Below are 26,614 nucleotides of genomic sequence, written 5' to 3' on the forward strand. Positions count from 1 at the left end.
GAGCATGGGACCTGAATTCAAGTGGATTCAAATGATTCTGATGAAGCATTTGGGAGAAATTTCCAATAGTAAGAGCTGTTCAGCAGTGGAACAGGCTCCCTCGGAAGGTGGTGGACTGTCCTTCCATAGAGGTATTTCAAGAGAGGTTGGATGGTCATCTGTCAGAGATTCTTTAGCTGTGATTGCAACCACAAGGCATGTTGGTTTTCACATTCCCAATGCTGACTACTGATTTCCAAACATTTCGTATCAAAATCTGAATTGGTTGTCAACTTTTCTTTTTACAAAGACACTAGACTATCTTTTATACTTTATTCTCTTAAAGGGACTAGAAGAGCTGCCTATGGAACCAAAATGTATAGGTCTGGGTTCTGCAAGGATCTTGGACTGCGTAGGCTTGAGCCATTTTCTATCTAAATTCCATGGTTAGAGTGTAAAACAAGCATAAAGTCAGCATAAAGTTTAAAAGGTGAAGGGTTTTTGACCACCAATGCTGTTTTCCTCCCCCCCCTTTTTTTCCAGATAATATCTTGTGATATCTCATTAATCAAGTTGTAATAACATCACCATCTCTATACAGGCTGATAACTTCTGTATGTACACAGAACTCTCTACCGATCAGCTCAGAAGAGAGTCTGGCTGTTGGGGTCCTCTCCAATACAGTTGCTTTGTTTTTAATAGGGTATTGGACAGACTTCAACCCTAATCACAATGTGAAGGCTTGATTCCACCACAACTCTATATGCCCTAGTTTACACGTAAGTCAAGCCATGGTTTGATGGGAATGCATGAGTGTGGAAGCTGCCAGATTGAGGCCACTTTGTTCATCCACAAGTCCTGCTGTGAGTAAGCCATGCTTTGGCTTAGCATGTTGCCTGAGTTTGGGCTCATGAGTTGTTTCCTCCAGAAAAACCTTGAGCTATAAACTGGAGACAAACCTTATTTGTTGCATGTAGTTTGTCTGGAGTAAGAGAAACTATGAGCCCAGATTCAGGTGACACTAAACTAAAGCATGGCTTAAGCCATCTCACAGCAATGCAACAGCAGGAGGACCAAAGCCAGCCGAAAATCTGCAAGGCAAAATATTTGAAGTTCACCAGTGAGGCATCACTGACATTCTAAATTCCTGACCCTCACACAGGAACACTGCTCATGTCGTGAACATCGGTATTCAAGACTGGAATGCCTAAGACTGGAGAAGTCAAGCTATGGGTCAAGATTTTCAAAATGGATCTTACTATAGATCTTTGTGAATGAATGAGGGAAGGACAATACCATCAATCTTTTTCTAGCTGGTGAAGAATCAATTGCTCTTCTGGTACTTAACAAACAAAAACTCCCTGTGATCCCAAAGATGGAAAAAGAAATAAAAAAAACTGAGAATGAAGAGTCCGCTGAAGTCCAAACAATTCAACAGTGCCCCCTGACAACAAAGAGAGAATTATCCAGGAATCCCCTACTGTTGGAAAACTGCCTGCCCGATGCAATTTCTGAAGGTGAAGACAAATGACCTCTAGGGTTTGGAGAGTAAATATGTAGAGTGAAGAACTAAGTACAATATATAAGGCATAAATACTAAAACTCGAATCTTTTAGCTCACTCTCCAATGTGCGTCTGACAATGCACAAGCTTGAACCTTAGTTGCCTAGGTTAATGCTTCTAAATGTTTATCTTTAGGGAACTGTAACATCCAAAAGACCTTGGGAAGCCACTGCAAGTCAGTGGATGATACCCAGCTAAGTGACATTCAGAGTAGACCCACTGGAATCAAGTCCGTGGAATCTACTCTGATGTTTACTCACATTGGATATCACCCAGTTCAGTTTAGTTTATTTAAATAATTTCTTACCCACTTTTTATTGCCGCCGGCAATTCCAAAGTGAGATAACAAGTTTTAAAATGATGTGGTAAAATAAAACACAGGTGCAATGATGGATCTGTTACTACTTTAAACCACCAGGCAGAACTTACACAATATTGAAACAGCAGGCTCGTCACTGATGCCCACCAGGCACTTGTGTGAAAAATTGTAATCAAGTACTGAGCTAGATGAACCAATAGCCAGATTCACTATAAGGTAACTTCCTAAGTACTTGACCAACAGCTTTAAACCAGACAGGGCCTGTGTGAAGTAAAGAAATATCAGTCTTTTTCGGCTCTGATTTTGCCGTTGTACCAAAATTAGACTGGCAATTTGATAGTTAGATTTTTACCAGTCTACTAAAGCAACTGCCGAAGAAGGGGCAGAGACTGGAGAAAGAACTGTGAGTTTTTTATATATATTAAGTGGAATGGAAATAATGTTGGTAAGTAGATGATAGATAGATACCAAAACCCCATAGCTTTCGCTATGGTTAGATGAAGTTAGATGAAGATTGCAGTTGGAGGATTTCTAATTGCATAGAATTTCTAATTGCATAATTCCTCAGCTGGAAGTCTTAATTTGCACCACGAAACTATGTTTTAACTTCCTGATGACCTACTATTGAGTTTCAAAGAAAGAGTCCCAAATAAATGGCTCAAGATTAGAAATGAACCAAAGAGTAATGTTTGGAGGAAGGAGATTTTTGCACAAGTCTGAGTAAACCTCGGCTTATTATCACACACCCCGACAGCAGGGGTGGGAACCAGTGGCGTAGCGTGGGGGGTGCAGGGGGGGCTGGCCGCACCGGGCGCAACATCTGGGGGTTAGGGTTAGGGGGCACAAATCCACGGGTTAGGGGGCGCAAATCCACGGGTTAGGGGGTGCAAATTACTTGCCTTGCCCCGTGTGCTGACAACCCACGCTACGCCACTGGTGGGAACACTTTGGCCCTCAAGATGTTGCTGAACTACAACTCCCAGCTCTAGCAAGCAGGGCCAATGACCAAGGATGATGGCAGCAACATCTGGGAGGCCAAAGGTTATCCACCCCTGTGTTAGAGTAACAGTACCAGGAGACATTTTCGTATCAACTGCAACCTCAGTTCCATTTACTTTTTATTTGTAACAGCTTCAGTAACCTCCAGCAATGCCTATGGGATGATGCTGTATGACGCAAAAGGAATGGAAAAGGAAACACCGCTAGCCTCTGATGACCGTGATAAAATGGTAGGAACTGTTCCTAATACTCTGCTAACTCTAACTTTGCCCTTCCCTGCACTTTCCCCTCGACAGTAAATACACATCTGCAATATTCTGCACATAAGGTAAAGGTAAAGGTACCCCTGCCCGTACAGGCCACTCTTGCCAGACTCTAGGGTTGTGCGCTCATCTCACTTAAGAGGCCGGGAGCCAGCGCTGTCCGCAGACACTTCCGGGTCACGTGGCCAGCGTGACAAGCTGCATCTGGCGAGCCAGCGCAGCACACGGAACGCCGTTTACCTTCCCGCTGGTAAGCGGTCCCTATTTATCTACTTGCACCCGGAGGTGCTTTCGAACTGCTAGGTTGGCAGGCGCTGGGACCGAGCAACAGGAGCGCACCCCGCCGCGGGGATTCGAACCGCCGACCATGCGATCGGCAAGTCCTAGGCGCTGAGGTTTTACCCACAGCGCCACCCGCGTCCCTATTCTGCACATACCTGAACCTTAATATTAGATACCTTCAGAACTTATTTCAGTGCAAGAGCTCAACTTTGGAAGGCATAAAGTTTTAGTGAATAGTAGATAATTTCAATTTGGGGTAAGGTGCTAACGGAGGAGATCAGACTATACCAATATAATGAGGGTCCCTCTTCTCATGGGCCCATCCCAGTCACGGACTCACCTTCCATGTTAGCTCATAGATGATTTGCTGACTTCAAAGTCTTGCAAAATAACAATCTTCTTCTTTTCTTTTTACTATGGTGACATGAGCTCTTAGAACTTAGTCTTCCTTTTCCCATTCAGACGACCTGGCCCTTGTATAATCATAGGGATTACTTTCTTGCACATTGTTCAGGGAAGACTAAGGGAAGGTGAACTGATTGTGAGTGAAGGAAATAGAGGAAGCAGAGATGGTACTGATTTCCGATTATTATGTTCAAAGTCTTAGTAAACAGCTTTCCACGAAAAAGGTATCGCTTCCTTCCTGTATCCCAGTACTGGCTGGATGGGGACATGGGTGGCACTGTGGTCTAAATCACTGAGCCTCTTGGGCTTGCTGATCGGAAGGTTGGTGGTTTGAATCTCTACGAGGGAGTGAGCTCCCATTGCTCTGTCCCAGCTCCTGCCAACCTAGCAGTTCAAAAGCATGCCAGTGCAAGTAGATAAATAGGTACCACTGCAGTGTGAAGGTAAACAGCATTTCCATGCGCTCTGGCTTCTGTCATGGTGTTCCGTTGCGCCAGAAGTGGTTTAGTCATGCTGACCACACGACCCGGAAAACTGTCTGTGGACAAATGCCAGCTCTCTCAGCCTGAAAGCAAGATGAGCGCCGCAACGCCATAGTCACCTTTGACTGGACTTAACCGTCCAGGGATCCTTTATCTTTTATCTTTATCATCTTTACCTTTACCTTTACCTTACTGGCTTGATGTTCAATGCGTGTTTTCTGTGTTAAAGCAGAGAATACCAGGCAATCAGCAGAATGTCTAATGCCATTCAGCATTCTATTGCCCTCCTTTCACATGTTATGATGCAACTGGCTCTGGAAACTGGTTCTGAACAAATATGGTCATATTTGAAAGTGCTATTGAAATCTTCCACCCTTTTCTTGCTAGTCTCATATGCGTTCACAGGAATTCGATTCAAAAATGAGTGGGAACGGTAATCAAAATTATCAGCATGGGAATCAGAAATTGCAGCTGGTTGAGCAAACAATGGTGAGTCAGATACAATGCACATCCTTTATTTGTGTATTTAATAGCTTTTACAATTGGTGTAAGTGTTTGACCTGTGCGGGGGGGGGGGGGGAATCACACATTAGTGCAGCTGTAGCAGCAACTTTGGTGAACAGAGCAGACGCGTGAACAGTTCTTCCTCACAGAATTTGCTGCTGCTCTTTCACAGGCACAGATTTTAGACCTACCTCTGGACAGCATTGACTCGCGCTCCACAGCTTTGCGCTGTCAGGGGATGCTTCTCATTCAGGACCTAAGGTATGTCGGAGCTACAACCCAACATCCTCCCTGACCCAAATGTTGAAGCAAAGCTCAGAAGAAAAGTGCTAAGAATAGAGCTGAATAATGCCATCAGGAAGAGACTGCCTCAGGCTGAGGTAACCCAGCCAGATGGGTGGGGTATAAAGATTATTATTATTATTATTATCATCATCATCATCATCATCATCATCATCATTATTATTATCATTTGTATCTGTGGAATTATTTGAAACAAACTACATAGAAAAGCCAAACCCATCTCAGCTCCGTTGATATGGAAGGGATTGTCTTGCTTTATTGCGCTACTGATGAATCACGTGACCTACATTGGTGAGCATGGAGTCCTCTGATCTTGCCCCTGGTAGTTCTGAATTCCAGTCAGAGCCATGGGCTCAAGGTAGGCATACCCACACCAGATTCTGGTCAGTGGCTACCCCTTAGTAGCCTGCCCATTCCAGTAGGCACTACACAGCTCAGACATGGTTTATTTTCTTTCCTCAGTACTCTGAACTTTTTCTGTGTTAAGCTGACCGCTCCACTTCCGTAAGGAAGAATCGTAACGCACATTGAATGCTCTGTTTCTTCTCCCCTGACCGCCATTCCTCAGCCAAGTGGAGCCTTCTCATTGGCCTAAAGAGAAGCTGCTCAGCACATGCATTGCCAGTGTCTTTGCCTTGCCCTCGGTTGACACCTTACAAAGTCAGAGCAAGGAAGAAGTTGACGTACAGGTATTTTCTCACTTTGTTGCAGGTGGGGGGTGGGGGACTGTGTCCCTCCAGATGTCTCTTGCTGGGTTGTAGCTCCTATCATTCCTTGCCTTTGGCCATTCTAACTGGGGCTGGTGAGATTTTGCGTCCAGTCTGGGGGGGGGGGGGCATAAGATTTCTCACAACCAATTTACTGGTTATGGAGAGGGTACGGTATGTGCCCGAATAAGAACATCTCACTGTTTGAATCTATAAGGTTTAAAAAGGAAAGAGAAAGAACTGTACTGATTTGGGGAAGGGGGCGCACAAAAACATGACCCTATGTGGATCAAAGATACATCAGTCTGGTTAAAGGAACCCAAATTTGATGCTGATGATACTAGCCCTAAGTTCCCTTTTGAAGCCATTTTGTACCTCCTATATCTTCACGATGACCATGTGAGCTAGGTGAGGCTGGGTTGGTGACTGGCCCAGGGCAGGAAGTGAGCAAAAACGATGAGTTTTTGTTTATCAAGGTTCACACAAAAAAAGAAAAAGAAAATGCCTGCAGTTTGCTGAGAATGTGAAAGAGGGTTTTTGTGTGTAAGAAAGATTATGCCATTATAAACATGTTAATCTTTAAGATACCACAAAGCTTTTCTGTGGTACCTTACTTCATGCATTCCTTTTTTTAGGAAGAAGGGGACCCTATTTTGGGAACTGCACCAGGGCCCCCAACCATCTTAACCCATCCTTGGGCAAAAGTAGGACGAAATACACTGAACATGTTGTTCACTGTTAGGCAACCCCTATGCATTGTACTAGGGCTTATGGGGGAGAGCTACACTCACTTTTGAATCACAGCTTTATTAGTTATGTCAGTTCATGGACACTGTTGGCATCCATCTGTCTCGAGAGACAATGGAGTGCACCTCCAGGGGTGAAGTCAAACTGCTGGAGAATCACAGCTGTGGCCGCAGAGACCGGTAACTTGTATCTGCTGCCTCCTGTATTGCTTTTGCAGTGGTCCAAAGGAAAGCAGAGCAATACGTTTGGCACCAGCTTGGCTGCAGGAGTTGCTGGAAACAGGCGTACAAGGTGCCACCCAACCATCTTAGGGACTCCACTCCAGATTTGTGTAGAGTTTACTCTTTAGCCTTTTCCTCTCCCGAAGATGTTGCTCAAGGCAGCGGGACCTGCAATGTTGTAGTAATATATTATGCAACTTTTTTTTCCTTCTCAGGCATTGTACAAGCAGACCTTAGAGGCTATAGAATCAATGCTGAAAAGCTTATTGGCAGAAAGACCAAACATAGCTGAACTGGCCGCACTCTTAGAAGTAAGCTCCTGTTATCTATTTGTGGCTCAAAGAACCACAAGTGATGAGAATATGCCCTATAGCTAGGTTCATGAAGTAGTCTTTCTGTTCTTTTCTTTCTTGGTGTATATGGTTCTCCTCGTGCCAATACAATCCTCACAACAACCATGTGAGTCATCGTGGAATGAGAGATACTCACTGGCCCAAGATCACCCAATAAGGTTCATGGCTGAGTAGAGATTTGAACCAGTTTGTGCCCTGTTATAGTCAATCAGAGTAATTGCTACACCACGCTCTCTCAGATAGATCTTTGGTTGAAATGGCATTTGCTGCTCAGGGAGCAGAGAAGTGCCTCATTCACCGAAATCTACTTGTGGGGTTTTTTGTTCTTCTTAGGGGGTGTTAAAATTAGTTTTCAAAGGTGCCTCAGAATGGCTCAGAATGGCTCCTTTCAGTTTGGTCAGGGAGAGTTACAACAACAGGAATAAGAGGCCAGACAGCAAGCCATAAGCTTGTTGAGAGTACTTAGCATAACATTATTCAAAACTTTAAAGACTGAAAGGAAAGCACCCAAAGTGGAATTTCGATTTCCTTGACCTTGGGAAGTAACACAGGAAATGCCCTTTCCCCATGTTCTTTAATCTTTGGAAACCAGGAAAAGTGTCAGGGTGGGAGGGGAAATGAGGGAGGAAGTAACGTAGCTTACTTCCTCTCTCTGAGGTTTTGACACCTTTGAGAGAGCAACCTGAAGGGTCCATGCCTGAAGTTCCCCACCCAGGTTTTCCCAAACTTGGGTCTCCAGCTGTTTGGGACTACAGTTCCCATCATCCCTGACCACTAGTCTTGCTACCTATGGATGATGGGAGTTGTAGTCCAAATACAGCTGGCGACCCAAGTTTGGGAAGCCCTAGCGTAGCCAATAGCGAGCTTAATGAAATGATGGCTGGACTTGGAATAAGGCAGCTTCCTAGGTTCCTTTCTGAAAGACAAAAGCATGACTTTGAAGAATTACAATAGTATTCACTTTCCCTTCTTATACAGTTGCTAACAGTTTGCTTCCACTGCCCCTGCAGCATTTGATGCCCTGGATGATATCAGGACAAGCACATGAGCGGGCAAGAGCAGCGAACACCTATGTATCCCTGTTAAAATTTGCAGCCACCTGCCCCACGTTTCAGGTGAGTGCTGCCCTCTGGCTTGAGGCGACTGGGCAACGGGTCTTGTGAGACCTGCAAATGTTTCAGACAGAAAAGGGAGGTAGATAGATGTGAATGGCTCTGTAGTGTGAATATTGCATTCTTCTTGTGCACTGAAGTGAGTGGATAGAGACTGTGAAAAGGTTAGAGGGGCCTAGGATGGGTTCAAGGGATGCACACACCAAACAAAAGAGCAACCCTAAGCAGGGACATAGCGTGGGTTGTCAGCACCCAGGGCAAGGCAAGTAATTTGCGCCTCCTAACCCGGGGCAAGGCAAGTAATTTGCGCCCCCTAACCCCTAAGCTGCCGCCGCTGCCAGCTTCTTCTTGCTGCTGCCTGGGCTGGGGTATTTACGGTAAGGTAGCCACGGCGGCAGCGGCGGGTCCGTGTCAGGTGATCTGAGGCGAGTTGCCGGTGGCGCTGCCGCCAAATGACACCGCTTGCCCGGAGGAGGAGGAGGGCAGAGAGGCGAGGAAAATGCAACATGGCCCAGCAGCTGCAGCAGCAGCGGCGGGGCTGTGAGGAGGGGCTGCCTGGCGCGGCCTCCGCGGCCCTGACGCGCGGGGACTGCGGCGAGCGCTGAGAGCCGCTGCCAGCTCATCGGTTCCGCGAGACATGGGGCTCTGCTACAGCCTGCGCCCGAGGCTCTTCGGCGACTCCAGAGGCGGCGAGCACACCCCCCCAGATGTTGCGCCCGGTGCGGCCGGCCCCCCCTGCACCCCCCACGCTACGCCACTGACCCTAAGTCTCTTCTCTTGACTGTGCTAGCAAGTTTAAGAACTGGTACTCACTGGAATCTGATGCTTTATTTCTGCATCACTATTCTTCTACTAAAAAGGGGTGGGGATGAGTGACTAGAGTCTGGGATGGCCAGAAGCAAATGAACAAGACATTTTCTAATATCCAAATGGTCTATTAGAGATAAAACTGGCCTATTATAGCTTGACAATATAATTCCAAACATCAGTTCATCCAAACAAGGGAACTTTTTTCATTCAAGAACCACAAAGATTCCTTCTCTTCCCCTCTGTGTCAAAAGACAGCACTCTCAATTTCTCCATTCAGGTGTCACCTGATGGATGTCCTAAGCTTGGGCGTCTGATTGGTCAGCTGTGTCTGCGTCTCAATGACCCCCAAGAGGAAATTGGTGAACAGGCTATGGAAGGCATGTATTTCCTGTACTCCCTTATGCTGCGCCAAAAGGGTAAGATAGGAGCTGTGAAAACTCCAGTATCCAAACTATGCATCTACTGTATATAGAAGTAGTAGACTGTACTTTATTTTGGCAGCCATTGACTTGTTGCCCCTGACACTCTCTTCTTATGTCCTGTATTTTATTATATCTGGGTAATAATAATAATAATTATTATTATTTATACCCCGCCCTCCCCGGCCAGAGCCAGGCTCAGGGCGGCTAACACACAATAAAATCACAGTAAAAACATAGGGGGGGGAACCAATTTAAAATACAGGTTAAAATGCAATTTAAAATGCAGCCTCATTTTAAAGTAGCCGATAAATCAAGACCATAAGGGGAGGGAAACATAAAGGTCAGACTGAGTCCAAACCAAAGGCCAGGCGGAACAGCTCTGTCTTGCAGGCCCTGCGGAAAGATGTCAAGTCCCGCAGGGCCCTAGTCTCTTGTGACAGAGCATTCCACCAAGTTGGGGCCAGTAATGAAAAGGCAGTATTGCATTATATCAGGAATCCCCGATTCTCTCTCTTCTTCCTCCTCCTCCTCCTCTTCTTCCTCTTCTTCTTCTTCTTCTTCTTCTTCTTCTTCTTCTTCTTCTTCTTGGCCCAAGGGCACATTTGGAAATATATATTTTTTTGTCAAGACTCCTTGAGTTGCCTGCAGTGAGAGAAGGTGTTTAATAAATTTAATAAAGAAGAAGAACCACATAATACCCATTTCACAGAAGAAAAAACAGGGGTGCTTAGAAACTCCAGGCCCCCACATTAGCAAAAGACAAAACACCTGCATACACATGCAGACAAATAACTACAGGACTACTGTTATTATAAGGTGCCTATTTTCTAAGCACTGCACATATATCAAAAGACAAGATAGTCTCTGACTACAAGTTTGCAATCTAACAGACATGAAACAGGGAGGGGAAGGAGAAGGAACCTTCACTAGCCAATGAGTGGAGCCAGATTGGTCTTCCTATTGCCGCAATGTTCTTGTTGCGAGGCAGGGGGTGCAGTCTCTCTCTTTTTTTAAAATAATAATTTTTTAGTTAAGAATTTAAACAAAACATATTATCTTAAAACATATCATCCTTGATTTCCCCCCCATTTCCCCCCTCCCCCTATAAAATGACCCACCCTCCCCTCCCCCGACTCCCCTCAGCTCCAATCTCTGATTTCTCTACAAATGCTATTCTCTGCATGTTACAGAACTGTATAAATCCTTAATTTATCTGACTGGTTATTGTCAATAAAAAGTTTGTGAGTGTTTATTCAAAACCTGCCAAGGAGTCCAATTCACTTTGTTGTTTCTTAGTCTTTCAATGGTATCAGAAGCCAGTGTGTGCTTTCCTTCAGCTTTGCAGCTGAATAATCACACACCAACTTAAAGTTTACAAAACAACTTTCTGTTATTTCATGTGGAAAGAAGTATTCTGGAAAGATCCACAGCAGAGACTATTAATTTGATGCATTGCATCATTGTTAGGGGATTCCAAAAATCTGGAGAGACATGCCCATTTTGTGCAACAGCAAAGAGTGCTTTTATTTAGTTAGCTGTTCTGCAGACACGGGTCTGTTTGCCCTTGATGCTCCTTTTGTCTCTGCCATAGTGTGTTGGATTTTGTGCTGACAACCCCTGTAGTCCTCACTGTGCAGAAGCCTAACGTAGCTACAAAGTGGGACTTTGAGAGAGGTCCCTGGTGGAGAAGATATTATTGATCTATAGCTCAGTGCCAAATCATGGGTGGTCACATCTCAGTTGCAGCAGGATACCCACTCTGCAGTTTCCAGAGCTAATTTGAGAATTAATGAGGATTTTGGAATGGGGCATGTTAAGTTGTGGGTGAACATATCAGACGACACAGCGATTCTTCAAACAGCTCTTCTTTATTCAGAGGCCACAACAGAACTGGACTGAAGAGCTCAGTCAGCCTGCTTATATAGAGCTCCAGAACAACATAACTGTAGCAGCTTTCTAAAACTATCCAATCACTGGACGTCACTTTCGATCCTTCATTTGCATACAAACTATCCAATCACTGAACATCACTTTCAATCCTTCATTTGCATAAGTATCTACAGTATCCCCCTGCTGGCCCAGGGTGAGAACTTCAGTACATAACAGGGCAGGCCGACCCAGGTTATTGTTATGCATCCCCACATCTCCAGGTTCCAGGGGCAATGCTATCCAGGGTTTGGCTTCCTTTTGGAGAAGAGGCAATGAGAGATATATGCCATTTCTGTAATATTTGCTTTATTTGCAAACATTCAAGTGGAGCATTGGAGGAGACAAACAGCTTATTTTGTTCTAGTTGCTTAACTGTGCTGTGGCTTGTACAATGAGCAGTTTGCCTATCATCTAAATAAAAAAGCTTCACAACTTTAATTAGTTGGCATGCAATTGATTCTCACCTGCAAAATAGTGGCTTCCTGGGAGCAGCCTGTGTCTTTCTGCCTTCCTTTCCTGTTCCAAAAGACACTTCTGTTGTTGCTGTCATACACTGAACCCAAGATCCACCTTAGCTCTGGGTGAGTCCCAAAGTGTTTGTTGGCCATTCTGTGCCATTTTCCTGCAATTTCCCTAACAAAAGATGTGGCTGGAACAGTTTGGCCACTGGCCATTATGTGTCATTAGCCAGCCATTCTGGCTCCTTCTCTCCCTTTTTTCCGAACTCCAGACACCCACACAGCAGCCTGAGAGCAAACTCTCCACTTGGAGAAACTTTAAAGTCACTCTTTTTCTCGTTAGGCTTCGAAAACAAAAGTGACTCCCTGGAAGCAGAAGAGATTCAACTGTATGAAGAGATTCTGGGTTCCTATGACCCTACTACGTCTCATCAAAATATCACCCATATTATTCAGGTAATTATTCAGTGCTGGATATGATGCAATGCAGAGGATATGCAAAACTGCAGAGGCCATCGTAACTTACCATAGTCCTGATAGGGTGTAAGGTAGGGGTGGAACTAATTATTACTACATCTTTGTAGCGAGTTTTGAGGCAAAGATTTCCACTTTCAGATCATAGGTCAGCCGTGCTGCAATTCTACATGCACTTCCTTGAGAGGGGAAAGACCCATTGAACTGTGTGGCGCTTCTGAGCTTGCATGCATGGGATCTCCCCCATTTTCAGTTTTCTGATTTAAACTTGTGGAAGGGCTGTAAGATCAGTGGGAGAGCACGTGCATTGGGTAAGAAAGGTCTCAGGTTCAATCCATGGGATTTCCAGGCCGGGCTGTGAACGTCCTCTGCCTGGAACCCAGGAGACTTACTACCAGCCAGTGAAGACAGTACTGAGCTAGAAGAACTGGTCTGGTTTTCTCCGTAAGATGAAAAGCTGAGAACAAGGTTTTGAATCTGTACACCTTTACTTGGGAGCAAATTCCAGAGTAGCTGGTTGAATTTAACTTCCAAGTGACGTGGCAGAAGAACGGGCTCCTCCACAGAACCTTTAATTCCTTCCTGCAAAGGTCTCTTAGAACAAGGAAGCCCTGCCAGTTGAGCTTGCCTTGCTGTTGTCCTCTCAGCTCTGTGTCTCCCCTGTGTCTCCTCTCTTAGGAATTTCTGCCGTACCTCACAGCACTACAGATCACAGAGCTTTTGTTGACCGCTATAGACTGCCTAAAGGAAGCCAATAGGAGCACCACTGTGGCATCACATGACATCACATCTGTAATCCTGCAGCGATACGTGCACAGGTTACATGGGCAGGTAGGAGATGTTTGGAGCTAGCAGAGACCCCAGCAGTGACAGAGGCGGCTTCTTGAGAGGCACCATTACCTTTTTATACCCTGAGATAAACTGTAAATGGGTTTTACAGTTTATCTGTGGTGAAGGACCATTAATGGTCTTGGCAAGACTCTGTCAGTGCTCACAGGATGTTTTCATAACCTAATTATTGATCAGCTGACGCATGCTCCCTGTACCATAGAATTGCAGACTGGGAAGGGACCCCGAGGGTCATCAAGTCCAACACCCCGCAACGCAGGAATCTCAGCTGAAGCATCCATGACAGATGGCCACCCAATCTTCAGGAGAATCCAAATGACCAGAGCAGGGGATCTTTGTGCCTTCTCACCTCCAGGACCAGCCTTAGATGTTTTGCTGACTGAGCAAATAGCCTCCCCAGCCTAAGTCCAGTCACATTATTTTGGCACTTGAGATGGGAAATCCCACCGGCACTTCTCCCCCTCCCTAGCAGTGAAAGTACAGCAATAATAAATATCTTAAATACCTTAAATAATCTTATATAATAAATATCTTAATGATTTGTGGCTTGGCCATGAAAACAGGGGGTCGCATCCATACCACACATTTAAAGCACGTGGCTTCCCTCAAATATTCCTGGGAACTGCAGTTTACCCCTGACAAAGCTACAGTTCCCAGGATGCTTTGGGTGACATACTTTAAATATATGTTTGCTTTCTGCTCTTTGAGGGCTCTGGTTTGTACCTTGTGGTGTGGTCCCTGCCCCAGCGCTGCTTCCCTCTAGCAGGGCATTTAACTGAAGCATGCTTGTTTCCTTCAAGGTGCCGGAAATTGTGGATAAGATCTACCAGCAGCTTGGTTCCATTTACCAGTACCAGGACAGGCAAATAATGATGTGGGTCCTGGCCCAGCTGGCTCATACCTACATGGCAGAAGTATGCAGTGCCCTTCTCCAGTGCCCTTTACCAATCGACAGGTACATAGTTCAGTGATGCTTAGTCCTGCTGGGTCAGCCTTCAATCCCTGGACACTTTGGGGTGCAAGGGAACATGGGTTCCCATTCTCTCCCACCTGCACTTAGGCCTCAGTGCTCCAGAAAATACAAATCAGAAAATACCTAAAGCCAGCAGGGAAGATTCTTATGAGTGCCACCTTTTCCTGCAAGGAGAGAGTGGGAACCGGAATGGCCTCCCGCGGTCATCCTTCACAACCAGTTCCCATACGGAAAAAGCAAACAGCTTGTGGATTTAGGAGGGAACAGAAGCCTGGTCTGGTTATGTAAATGTAGGAGGGCTCTGGATTAAGGGGAAATAGAACAAGGGAATTCTGATGCTAAAGAGAGAGGCATGGCTGTTATTTGAGGGCAGAAGTAAAGCGACAGAGATGCATTCACACGCCTCAGGGGTCACATCTAGTTTGGCCCCCAAGTCTGCAGAATACCTCCTCCTCTCCACTTTACAAAGTGCAGCTTTGGACTTTCCCCTCGCATGCCATATCTCTGTGAATGTTTCCCTTTGAGGACCAATCAATAATTTCTATTGGTCCGAATAACGGTATTGCACCTCAGTTACTTAAGCATAACGTATCATTCCTGGTGGATTGGTTTCCATGGTATACTTTTGATCCCACCACTGCAGCCATTGTTGCTCTCTGGGGACTCTTCAAAGTCTTCATTTATGCCAGGGATGGGGGAGCTGTGGTCCTCCAGATGTTGCTGGACTGCAGCTCCCAGCATCCCTGTCCATTGGCTACGCTGGATGGGGCAGATGGGAGCTGAAGTCCCATCAACATCTGGAGGACTACAGCTTCCCCATCTCTGATTTATGCACTCAGAACAGTTGGGGGGGGGGGCAACTGGCATGGTTCATGGTTGTGGGTGTACAACCCGAAATGTTTCTGTTTCCCTCCCCTGAACTTGCAGGTATGCTTCTGAGATGTGGCATGTGTTGACCAAAACGTGTTCGAATGATGACCTAACTCTCCTTGTGAATGTACTGCTGAAAAAGCTGCAGCTGAGCCCAAAGGTCACGGGAAACTATATCACACCTCTGGCTGTAAGGAATTGTAGCAACTTGTCTGGATGGTTTTTGCAAATGAGCTCCCTAGAAAGAAGGAAGGAAGGAAGGAAGGAAGGAAGGAAGGAAGGGCATAGCTCAGTGGCAGATCATCTGCCTTGCCTGCAAAAGGTTCCAAGTTCAGTCCCCAGCATCTTCAGGTTGGGTTGGGAGAGAACCCTGTCTGGAGGCCTGGAGAGCTGCTGCCAGTCAGTGTATGCTATACTGAGCTAGATGGACCAATGGTTCACTCAGCAGAAGGCAGCTTCTTCTGTTCCTAAAGCAAGTTCCAGCACTTCTTCTGAAACTCCTTCTGCACAGGACCTGCTTTGGATGTGACAAAATCCCTTGTAGGAAGTAGCATGCAGCCTATACATGTCGCATCACATAATGATTGCATGCCCAGGTATTTTCTAGCATGTACATTCACTGCTGCTTCCTAGCAAATGTAAACTCATGTAACCGTTGGCCATGTGACCTGCTAGCAGTCATATTAAACAAATGTGCCGTGCGGGGTCCAGCAGGGAGCATTCTCCATGCAGGGAGATTGTAAAGGAACTGAGTGATGTTACTGCAAAAGTGTTGAATCCAGTGACCGCTACTTGTGAATAAATAGGCTTAGGGTTGCGTTTCTTTCAGGCAGTGTCCATTCTTGCCAAAATCACATCCTTGTTAACTAGGCTTTCAGATCAATTGCAGTTATTATACCTAATAATATATACCTAATTATACAGAGGTTGCGTAGACCGTTGACCTGACTCGGGAAGAGGTGTTTACATTTAAAATTAGACCAGGAAGGATAAGTGGTTCAGGAGTAACAACCCCCAGAAACATAAATGAGCTCTGCAGAGAAAAGATCTTACCACAGTCTCTCTCTCCCTCTCCCTTCTCCCTCTCCCTCAGGCTGCCAGCGCTTTCTCGAAGCTGTTATCTATGCCCAAAAGTTCGGAAGTGGCCCTCTACATCTACCCCCGGCTGTTGATGGCGCTGCTTGTTCAGGTGCACTATAGCATCAGGCACAGCGTAATAAAGAACTCAGATTCTCAGGAGGAATTTGAGCCTGTGGGGTAAATATGAGAGAAATTGTTATGGTAGGGGCCAAACACACTCCCGAGAACATGTGAACGTGCTCCTTTGTAACGGCATGCTTCCATGCACTATGTTCTCTTGAGTAAATCTCACCCACACAGAGCAGTGGGCATAATCTAGCCCTGACATCAGCATCCTCAGGCAGCTGCAAGGACCCACCCCCACAAAAGGGGCCCACCACTTTTGCCTTGCCCTGAGTCCCAGCCCTTCCCTTTGAAAAAAGCAGGTGGTTTTGGAGGCCGCCATTTTAATTTCTGGCAATGCCCTTGATGGGGCACTGGTGGGTGGACACAGCATCACACACATCAGAGGAGCCAGCATTCTCCAATGATTGCAATGATAAAAGTGGCAGTTTCCAAACATGGCTCTTTTGTAGGAAGTGGGCAGAGGAAAGGTTGCCAGGCAAGCAGAGATGCTGAAGAGAGGGTAATGGGCTGGTTTAAAAGGCCTGGCATGGTGGGTTTCGCCTGAAGGCCACCAAGTCTCTTGGATTAGATGTGGAGGGAATGATGTCCTTTCAAAATGTATGTCCTGCAGAAGCAGTTCAGGAGTACGACTAGGCAGCCATTCCTGGATAGGGACAACCTGACCACTGTAGTCCATGCATTAGTAGCCTCAAGGCTTGATTACTGCAGTGTATGCTATATACGGGGCTGCTCCTGAGTCTGATTCAGAAGCTTCAGCTAGTGCTGAGCAACAGTGTTTAAATTGTATACCGTCATACCTTGGTTCTCGAACGGAATCAGTTCCGGAAGTCTGTTTGACTTCTGAAAACATTTGAAAACCAAGGCGCAACTTCCGATTGATTGCAGGAGCTTCCTGCACTCAGGCGGAAGCCGCAGAAGCCACGTCGGACATTCAGCTTCCAAAAAACGTTCGCAAACCAGAACACTCACTTCCAGGTTTGTGGCATTCGGGAGCCAAAACGTTCGAGTAACAAGGAGTTCGAGAACCAAGGTACTACTGTATAGAATTTCTCCAAAGTGCTCTAGTGCTTCATCGATAACCGGCCCTGTAAAGCAGACTAGTATTATCCCCATATTGCAGATGGAGGGTTGAGTCTAGCCTTACCTAAGGCCACCTAGTGAGTGGGTTTGTGGCAGAGGTAACATTTGAACTGGGGACTTCCCAACTGGGAAGTCGCCACTGTGCTACACCTGCTTCTTAATGGGTCTCATATTTTGTTTTATTTTTAAATTCAGCTATATTGTAGCAGCACTGAAGATTCTTCTCCTAGCTGTGAGGTGCTATTGTGAGTTTACTCTTATTGAGAAGGAGCGGGGCTGGGAGCTCCTCACCAGCTGCGAAGATCACCATCGGGGAGTAGGCCTTATTGCAAGGTGCGCAGCTCTAACATTTGGTTAGAGCACCCCAAACATTTACAAAAATTCCCAAGTGTAGAGTTAACCACTGGCCATAACGGTGTGCATCTGCATTGTCTTTCCTAACCAGAATCATGCTTCAGACCTCCAATTATGACCTTTTGAGGATCTTGTACCTCCTAGTTCCCTTCCTGGAGCGAGGTGATGAAGAGCACCAGATCACAGGATTGGCTTTCTTCAGCGAAGTAAGGAAGATGCAACTTCTGCACTGTGGAACCATAGAGGCCTTTCTGGGAATGCAGAGTGGCTTGTTGGCCTTGATTCCAAGGATGGTTGTACAAACATAGTAATAATGCCCAAATGTGACTCTGTGGTTATGTTCTCAGACAGTTGTTACTGGTGGTGTAAGTGGAGTTGGATCAAACAGAATATATTTGTAGCAGTGCATCTGAAGAGCTGCTTCATCCTGTTGCATTTTGTGTAGGATGCTGGCAGAGTAAATTAGATAAATAATATGTGGTCTATTAAAACAATACAGTTGTACTTATTCAAAGCAGAAAGCTGATACAAAGAACAAACTTAGTTGGTCTCGAAGGTGCTACTGGACAATTATATATATATATATATATATATATATATATATATATATATATATTTCTACTGCGTCAGACCAACACGGCTACCTACCTGAAAGCAGAAGCTGTTCAACTGTGGCAAAATAAGTAACAACAGAACTAGTAATATTTGAGAAAGTGCAGGATCTCTAATGCTAGGTTGGTCCTTATTTTCCCTACACATTTGGCATCGGGTCATGTCACATATGACATCAGATGTGTGGCAAGTAGGCATGGCTCAGGGGAAATGGGACAAACTGAGACCTGTGCTGGCCAAATTTGGTCCACATGCTGGAGATTCCCTACCCCTGCTGTGGTTGATTGCAGCACAAAGAATAAACAATATAAATCCCCCTGAAGGCACAAGAATGGATGGGTGCAACTACTGCAGGCCATTTCTGCTTAACATGGATGAAGAAACAGATTGCGCGTCCATTGGAAGGGCCACTGTGTACTTTGAAATTTTGGGTAGGATTGATAACCAAGTGCCAGAAACAAGGTAGTACATTTTTGGCATCTGAAGCAGGGAGTTGCTTGTGAACCAAATTCTCATGGACCTCTTCTTTGTCTTTTAGCTTCTTTGTATGTCAGAGGCCAGAAGACTTCCCAAACAATATTCTTTGTATCGTCTGAAGCGAGGACTGGCTAATGAAAACCCAGTCATCCGGGCATTGTGTATCAAAGGACTGGTTAACATTGCATACTGGATAGGAAAGGTAAACAACAGGGCCCATCATATGATTTCACTGGATTTAGTTGATAAATTCAAAAATATCTGTTGAGGATTTAATTGCATTCAGCTCGATTTGCACAAAATTTGTGGAGCAGTTAGACAACATGAACTATTTACTGTATTGATCATTCATTCTGATTTGTTTGTGGGGAGGTTCTATGTTGTTGTGTCAATCAATCATTAGCCCATACTTTCCAGCGTGTTTTCCGATAATTTTCCTTATTACAAAAAGTCTGATTTTGGGTGAAGTGTTTGTTGTGCAAGAGCACAAAATCAACTTTAATTGAGCAACCTGAATTTTCCAGTATGTTGAATTGAATCCCATCCAAAAAATAGCAGTAATCTCCAAAGCCTATGAGTTACGGCCACAAGTTCTCCAGAACGTGGCATAAGGAAATTGTGCCCTAAACATCTATAGGCACATGGACTGCTCTTCAGCATTTTGCATGCTTAGCATGAAGATTTTTTAAAGTGTTCTCAGTTGAATGCACTTATAAAATATTCCCAAAATTGGAAATATTGATACGCCAGTGTGGCTTACTTCTGAGCAGGCATGTATAAGATTTTATTTTTAATAGACTTTATCACTTGGAGAAGGTGAGTACCGTACATTATATTACAAAGAAATCTTAATTCTCCATTGCTATTTCACTTTCTTTGCCTTAAAATTATGTTTCTTGTCCACTGCTTCATGTTTAAACATAACATCCAGATAGCTTGTTATCCATAGGTCTGGTACAATGAAACTTCAGTTTTTGAACGTAATCCGTTCCAGAAGACCATTCGACTTCCGAAACATTTGAAAACTGAAAGCAGAAGCCTCAATTCAATAGGGAAACTCAAAACGGAAGCTGCATCGGACGTTCAGGTTCTGAAAAACGTTCAAAAACCGGAGCATTTACTTCCGTGTTTTCGGCATTCGGGAGCCAAAATGTTCGAAAACGGAGCCATTCGAGAACCGAGGTTTGACTGTTTATTAACTTAAATTATGCCTTTCTGTGCAGGAGGAAGTAAAGATTGTATTGCCTGCCACGACAAAAGGTCTTTCTGGGATGGATGGGCAGCTGTTTGTAGAGGCAGTTGCTGAAATTGAGAAGATTCTTATTGGCCCAGAAGGAGCAGACTATATTTGCGATATCAGCCTTTCTCTTCAGGAACTATTCAGTGATGTAAGAAAGCAGTGTCACACTAGCTTGGTTTTGTTGCAAGCCAAGAAGCAGGCCTACCCTTTCACAGAAGTGCTTTTCTCTTGAGGTCACGTTGACAATGAGAACCAATATGGTGCAGTGCCCAGAGTGTGGGACTTAAAGACTCTCAGGTTCAGATCCCTAGTCTGGCAGTGCCATTAAAGAAACTCAGTGTCCTTGTGGCTGTCGCTCTTTTTCTTGGCCTAACCTACCTCACAAGGTTGCTGTAAGAATAAAATAGCAGGGGAGAATCATAGGTGTGACACTGAGCTCAGGGGAGCAAAATTAAAATTTAACAGCTGATAACCCTGCCCAGAGAAAGATGCTGCACAGCTTCCGTAAGGTAAAAAAATGGAGATAACCCAATAGATGTTAAAGTCTGAGGGGAAAAATCCTCATGTGGTGCCAAAAATATAGTAATAAGGTTAACAATACCCCAAAATCAGAATCCCCCTATGGGGGGCAAAATGCAGCAGCTACTATTCACTCGTATGAACCGTTCCATATAGCCCTATACAGCTTGGGACAAGGATATCTGAAAAATAATCTCATCCCTTACATACCAAACCAATCACTGCACTCAGCAGGAGAGGACATACTGCGAATTCCATCTTATCAGAAGGCTCATTCCACATGAAGGGGAACCTGGCTTTCAGTGTGCTGGTATCTAACCTTTTGAACTCCCATTACATTTCAGACAGGTGGAATCTTTATGGCCTTTTCAGCATCTGTTGGAGACTTTCCACTTTCAACAAGCCTTCTAAGTGGAGATTTTTTATCCCAGTAGTATTACATTACATACATATGCAGTATGTGTAATTGTTTTTAACTGTTTTTAAGATATAATGCTTTTGGATTACTTTTATGTGATTGTTTTAGATACGTTTGTTGTTGTTGCTGGCATCCGTCTGTCTCGAGAGAATGGAGTGCACCTCTGGGGGTGAAGTCAAACCACTGCATTAGCAGCACTGAAGTGACCTCCCCGGGACGCAAACCTGGGCAGTGTGTATGGAGGTTCTGGGCTGCCCAGACGACAAAGACCCCACCTCTCAGCCTCACTGATGTGGTCCAAAGGAAACCAGAGCAATACGTTTGGCACTAGCTTGGCATATGTTTTTATTGTACAGTGGTACCTCAGGTTAAGTACTTAATTCGTTCCGGAGGTCCATTCTTAATCTGAAACTGTTCTTAACCTGAAGCACTACTTTAGCTAATGGGGCCTCCTGCTGCCGCTGCGCTGCTGGAGCACGATTTCTGTTCTCATCCTGAAGCAAAGTTCTTAACCCGAGGTACTATTTCTGGGCTAGCGGAGTCTTTAACCTGAAGTGTATGTAACCTGAAGCGTATGTAACCCGAGGTACCACTGTATTGTGAAATTGCTTTGAGGTGCTTCATGAAATGAAATAAAATTATCATTTTAAAAAATAATGGAGAAATGGGATTACAAATTTTTAATCAGGCTCAGTTTGCATGTCACTCTCTACTGAAACAATCTCACTGCCTTCTTTTGTTTTTGAGACAGGAAAGAGCAAGTGTCCGTGCTTCCGCCATATGTCTTTTTGGGAAAATGGTGAAACGGGCTAAGAAAAATAACAAGCATGCAATGAGGCATCAGGTACTAGAAAACTTGGTTCCATTACTTCTGCATCTTGAAGAGGAGGACCCTGACATCCACAAGGCAAGCTTCTGCCAACATTTCTTTGTTTTCAGGGGAACCATCATGGTTCTCACCAACCAGATACCGGTAATTTAAAAAGTTCTCTATTCTAGCCTTTTCTGAATGCTTGTCTTGCCAAAGGCAAGGTGGTTCTTTTAAAATGAGATTCAGAAGCAATACAAACTACACAAGTGAGTGAGAAGATTAAAGATTTTATTCTAAAACAGCAAGCAATGTGTACATACCAAGCAAGCACTTCAGTTTGCCACTTAGAAGCCCTCAAGAAGCAGTGAAGCGACTCACCCAGGTAGCTTCAGTTTGCACAGCTCTGCAGCCAATCAGTCTGTGCATGAGCTTCAGAGAAACTCTGCCTGAACTGTCCAGTTTTATAGATAGCCCCCCCTCCTGATGCCTCCCTTTCTCAAAACAATGTCCAACATCAAGGAAGGTACCCATCATTATCCTTCACAACTGATGAGGCAGCTGTGGGGGGTGGGCTTCACCTCCTCCCAATGTTCTCAGGACATCTGAGACTGTCCTCACACCATCAAAAAACTTAACAAGAGGGAGGGAGGGGGAAGGAACAGAGGCAGGAAGGGTTCTGTGTTGGATCACTAACTCCTCAATACATTTTGTCTTCCGGGTGCATTTCCCATACAGTGTTTTCATGCTTCCTTGAGTGTAAATATACTAAATCTCAACATGCACATTTCCTGTCCCTTGATGAGCAAATACCAGAAGGTGTGTCCTTCCTAAAGACTATTCAGTAGTTGGCCGTTTTGTTTTCTGAATGATGTATCATCTCCATATCTTGCAGGAATGTAGTTATGCCTTAAATGAATCCTTTCAGTTCCTGGGATGGAAACTACCAAAGCAGGTTGTCAGCAGGAAAGCTTGGCCTGAGCATGAAGAAGTTCTGGATGAAACCTGCCAGTACCTTGTATGTTGTCTACAAGTTCTGACTATTGCTTTACATTAAACAGCATCCGTTCTCCAGGATGTCAGAGTCTTCCCCAGCCCTATCTGCAGATACCAGGGGTTGTCCCCAGGGTGTTTTGCATGAAAGATATGTGCTCTACCACTGGGTACATACCCTTCCCAGTGCTTCACTAAAAGTCCTTTGCTGGTACAAAGGAGTCTAGAGACAAGGACAGGAAGAGAGGCAGAACACAAGCCTGATTGTGGCAAGGGCAATGACCTTGAAGGAATTAAAACAAACAAACAAAAAACCCAACAGCCACAATTTTTTGCATTCATTTGTTTTTTATAAATGTCTAGATTAGATTAAGGGCAAAGTGGGGTGATAATCTTTTTGAAAGATTATGAGCTGAGTGACATCCCTAATTGTGACACTTTGGAATTCTGGGGTGGAATTCAACACTGCCATTTAGCTCGCATAATGGCTTTCGATCCAAATGTTGCTTCTGTGTAAGAGGTGATTTTCAAAGATGCTCTCCTCCTCTTCTGTTAGTGCAGCCAGTTGCAGGAACAGAAGCCATGCTGTGAGTTGAGCAGCACTGAGATCCCTCCTCCTGCTCATTGCTATGAAAGGCTATGCACAGCTTTCTTCATTTGATTCTTCATAGCAAGCTGATATTTGTCCATCTCCAGACTTTTAAAAAAATCAGATATGATGACGACGATAATGGTTGCGTGTTTATTTATGTAGCTCTTTCCTACTCTCACACCAGCTCTTTATTTTTATTTTTAATGAAGCCAATTATGCATTTCTTGAGTTTCCAGGTACAGAAGCAAGAGGCAAATCTCCAGAGATTCTTGTACCAGGACCTTTACTACACTCAGAGTGAACTTCTCCCGATAAAAAGGGCTTCCATCGTGTTCCTTGGTAAATGAAAAACACAAGTTCAACTGTTTGCATTAGCTCTTGCCAGGACCTTTTGATCTTCGTTTTACTGTGGAGAGGATTCATTAAAATCATGCAAATTCCCTAAAACAAGTTTAGGGAATTTATTTAAACCCCAGGGCCAAATTCACTTATAAGCAGCTTTCTAGTAGTGGGTGTGTCCAGAACCAAGGGTGAATTGAACAGGGGATAGGACTCTTAACCTTTGTACAGTAGGCTACATTCCTGCAACATCAAACTCAGAGATTTCTATACAAACACACACACACTTTTATCCAGACAAGCAAGAGGCATTGTCACAGTTCAAACGCACAGCTTCATTCGGCTCAGGAGCAAGGTTTGCCACTGCTATGCTGAAAGGATGCTGATAAAGCTGCTTTGTGGACATCTGTTTGGATGAAAGCTTCTACTCAGCAAATGCTAGCTTCAGAACGCACATCCAGCCCTCCCTTCCCCTGATAACCAGTACAGAGTTGCATCCTTGTCCTTGAGCATATAACAATTTTAAACCCACTTTCTTAAGACATTTCATTGAAACAAAGGGCTTGTTTTCAAGTAGAATTAGTTACACATGTTGCTACCAGGCATTGACCCAAGTAAATGACAACTAAATCCTTGTGTGTTGCCTTTAGGTTTTCTAGTACAACATATGGACAGCAAGGCAGGAACTACAGACTTGGAAATGATCATTCATGGTAGGTTAAATAGAGAAATTTTAAGATTATTGCTGTCTTGTCTTTAGGTACTAAATGAAGAGAGTTGAACACAAAGGAGAGACAATGAGATGCAGAGACTGTTACACTTGTATAGAGTGTATATTTTCCTCTTTCTTCCTTCATTTTTATTAAAATGCCAAAATCGTGAAAGATAATATAGACACAAAAAAGACAGAATATAAGCAAAGTTCAAAGGCTTATTGGTCAATAATTTATGAATTAACTCACATCAATTATTTCTTGCTATTAAAATACTGAAAGCACCTTAAAACATTATGAGGCCACCCTGAGGCAGCAATGTATTTTTTCTTTAATATTCAACAAGCGGTGCTTAAAGTAGAGCACATCCTTTCATATGAGATACATAATAATAATAATAATATAATCAGAAAAATCAACTTTGCTTTTTCTCCCAGTTGCATTCAAAATTGCACAAGCTGCTAGATACTTAGGGAGGGGAAGAGATCAAAGTGTGTTTAGGGTAATATATAAACACCTTTAAGTATTTTTCAAATCTCTATTAGACATATGTACGTAAATTTACCGTCTTGTTTTTTGTAGGGTATCAGTTTTAGAAAAAGATACTGTTTTAGAAAAAGAGGTGATTCTATGATATGGTTTCACATAATGATTATATGGACACAATTATGCTGCAGTTCAGGAAATTAAGTCTGCCAAAAACTCTGCAGTATTATGGGACTGTCATATTTCCTTCCTAAAATGTAAACTCTGGCCCCCACAGTTGCAGAGAAATAACGGCTAATGTTTCGGTAGCTAATAGCTGTAGGTAAGGCTCTTTCCCTTCAGGACTTGTGCCTTTTCTCTCTACATCCAATCTCTCTATTATATCGGTCCCTAATAATAACTTCCATAATAATAATGTGCAACTCAGGACTCAGGCATATTACTAAAGAAACAGTGATTTGAATGCGCTACAAACACACAACACCAGATGGTGCCAGAGAGCAGGAAATTTTAAAATGCGATTTTCCATAGAGGTTTTTTTCTCTTTTGTTATAACGATCTAATTTCTGACTTACTTATAGCGGGGGGTTTTCTCTGTTTCGATCCACCCTAAAATGAAGGACACGAATAAGCAAATTCACTAAATATGTCCAAGTCATAAAATTTGTGGAGTTATTTTTAACGATATCCACAACAACCACAATGGACATTAAATAGCTGAAGGTTTAATGTGAAAGGTTTAGCATTTATTTGGATCAGAGCCCCCTTATGTGTTAACGTTTCCCTTTCATTTTCAGCTCTTGAAGGCTTGATGCATGACCCAGATGCTTCTGTGTGCATAGCTGCAGCACATGCACATGAGCGCGTTTCTTCTGTCCTCTCCAATCAGAAGGAGAGGCTTGAAAGCAACTGCAAGACGGAGGCCGGCGACACTGCTGCTGAAAATGCTCTAAGGAGTTCCAGAGCCCTGAATAGTATCCGCCACACCCCTTCCAGACTTCTTGCTGTTATAAACCTCTGGAGAACGGCCAATGGAAATTAATATTGGACTGGAAGAGGAGAAAGGATCTTGGTGTATAGCTCTCCTAACAGCAGCAACAACCAAAAGGCTGTGAATATCACTCTTCCTATACTGAACCTCAGCAAGAACATTATAAAGGACCATAAAAGGAATTGATAATTTACCAGCTACCTGGATAATAAAGAACATCAATTCCTACAGAATCCAGCCTCCTAGACTTTTGCTTGCTATAGGTACATCATAACAGGCTTTTCTATGAAGATCAAGGCATGCATGCCCTAGTCACTTAATAGTTTGTATACAACACTCCTGCAAGCCCCTTTTAAATACCAATGTTGTTGTTTAGTCGTCTTAGGTAAAGGGACCCTTGACCATTAGGTCCAGTGGCGGACGACTCTGGGGTTGCGGCGCTCATCTCGCTTTACTGGCCAAGGGAGCCGGCGTACAGCTTCTGGGTCATGTGGCCAGCATGACTAAGCCGCTTCTGGCGAACCAGAGCAGCGCACGGAAACGCCATTTACCTTCCCGCTGGAGCGGTACCTATTTATCTACTTGCACTTTGACATGCTTTCGAACTGCTAGGTTAGCAGGAGCAGGGACCGAGCAACGGGAGCTCACCCTGTCGTGGGGATTCGAACTGCCGACCTTCTGATCGGCAAGTGCTAGGCTCTGTGGTTTAACCCGCTTATATGTAAATCCGGCACTGGTTTTTCCTCAGCTCGCCTTTTCCCG

At 44.3% G+C, this 26,614-nt stretch overlaps 1 protein-coding gene across 2 annotated transcripts; it reads left to right on the forward strand.

Moving 5' to 3' along the window:
- The first annotated feature begins 308 nt into the window (after window positions 1-308).
- On the forward strand, window positions 309-26,296 carry MROH7 (maestro heat like repeat family member 7). 2 transcript variants are annotated; one of them, XR_013392921.1, is made up of 22 exons: window positions 309-1,496; window positions 2,993-3,090; window positions 4,698-4,781; window positions 4,969-5,057; window positions 5,668-5,788; window positions 6,990-7,085; window positions 8,138-8,242; window positions 9,327-9,465; window positions 12,202-12,314; window positions 13,011-13,163; window positions 13,982-14,136; window positions 15,082-15,214; window positions 16,118-16,281; window positions 17,506-17,643; window positions 17,756-17,870; window positions 18,815-18,955; window positions 19,977-20,141; window positions 21,682-21,837; window positions 22,634-22,756; window positions 23,553-23,662; window positions 24,313-24,375; window positions 25,659-25,734. XR_013392921.1 is itself a non-coding variant. In XM_028733370.2 (22 exons), the coding sequence occupies exons 1-22, from the start codon at window positions 1,355-1,357 to the stop codon at window positions 25,901-25,903; spliced, it is 2,841 nt and encodes a 946-aa protein (XP_028589203.2). In that variant the 5' UTR covers window positions 309-1,354; the 3' UTR covers window positions 25,904-26,296. The 2 variants fall into 2 exon arrangements, 1 of the variants encoding a protein (XP_028589203.2); XM_028733370.2 differs by having other exon boundaries at window positions 23,560-23,662; window positions 25,659-26,296.
- Window positions 26,297-26,614: the final 318 nt, after the last annotated feature.

Source organism: Podarcis muralis, chromosome 5, assembly GCF_964188315.1.
Source record: "Podarcis muralis chromosome 5, rPodMur119.hap1.1, whole genome shotgun sequence".
Lineage (NCBI taxonomy): Eukaryota > Metazoa > Chordata > Lepidosauria > Squamata > Lacertidae > Podarcis > Podarcis muralis.

What these genes read in the sequence shown, in the direction of transcription:
- MROH7 (XM_028733370.2), top strand. Translation starts at nt 1,355, where the DNA reads ATGGAAAAAGAAATAAAAAAAACTGAGAATGAAGAGTCCGCTGAAGTC. An exon ending in CTTCTCATTCAGGACCTAAG is followed by an intron (nt 5,058 to 5,667) that starts GTATGTCGGAGC and finishes GCCATTCCTCAG; the next exon opens with CCAAGTGGAGCCTTCTCATT. An exon ending in AGGACCCTGACATCCACAAG is followed by an intron (nt 21,838 to 22,633) that starts GCAAGCTTCTGC and finishes CATATCTTGCAG; the next exon opens with GAATGTAGTTATGCCTTAAA.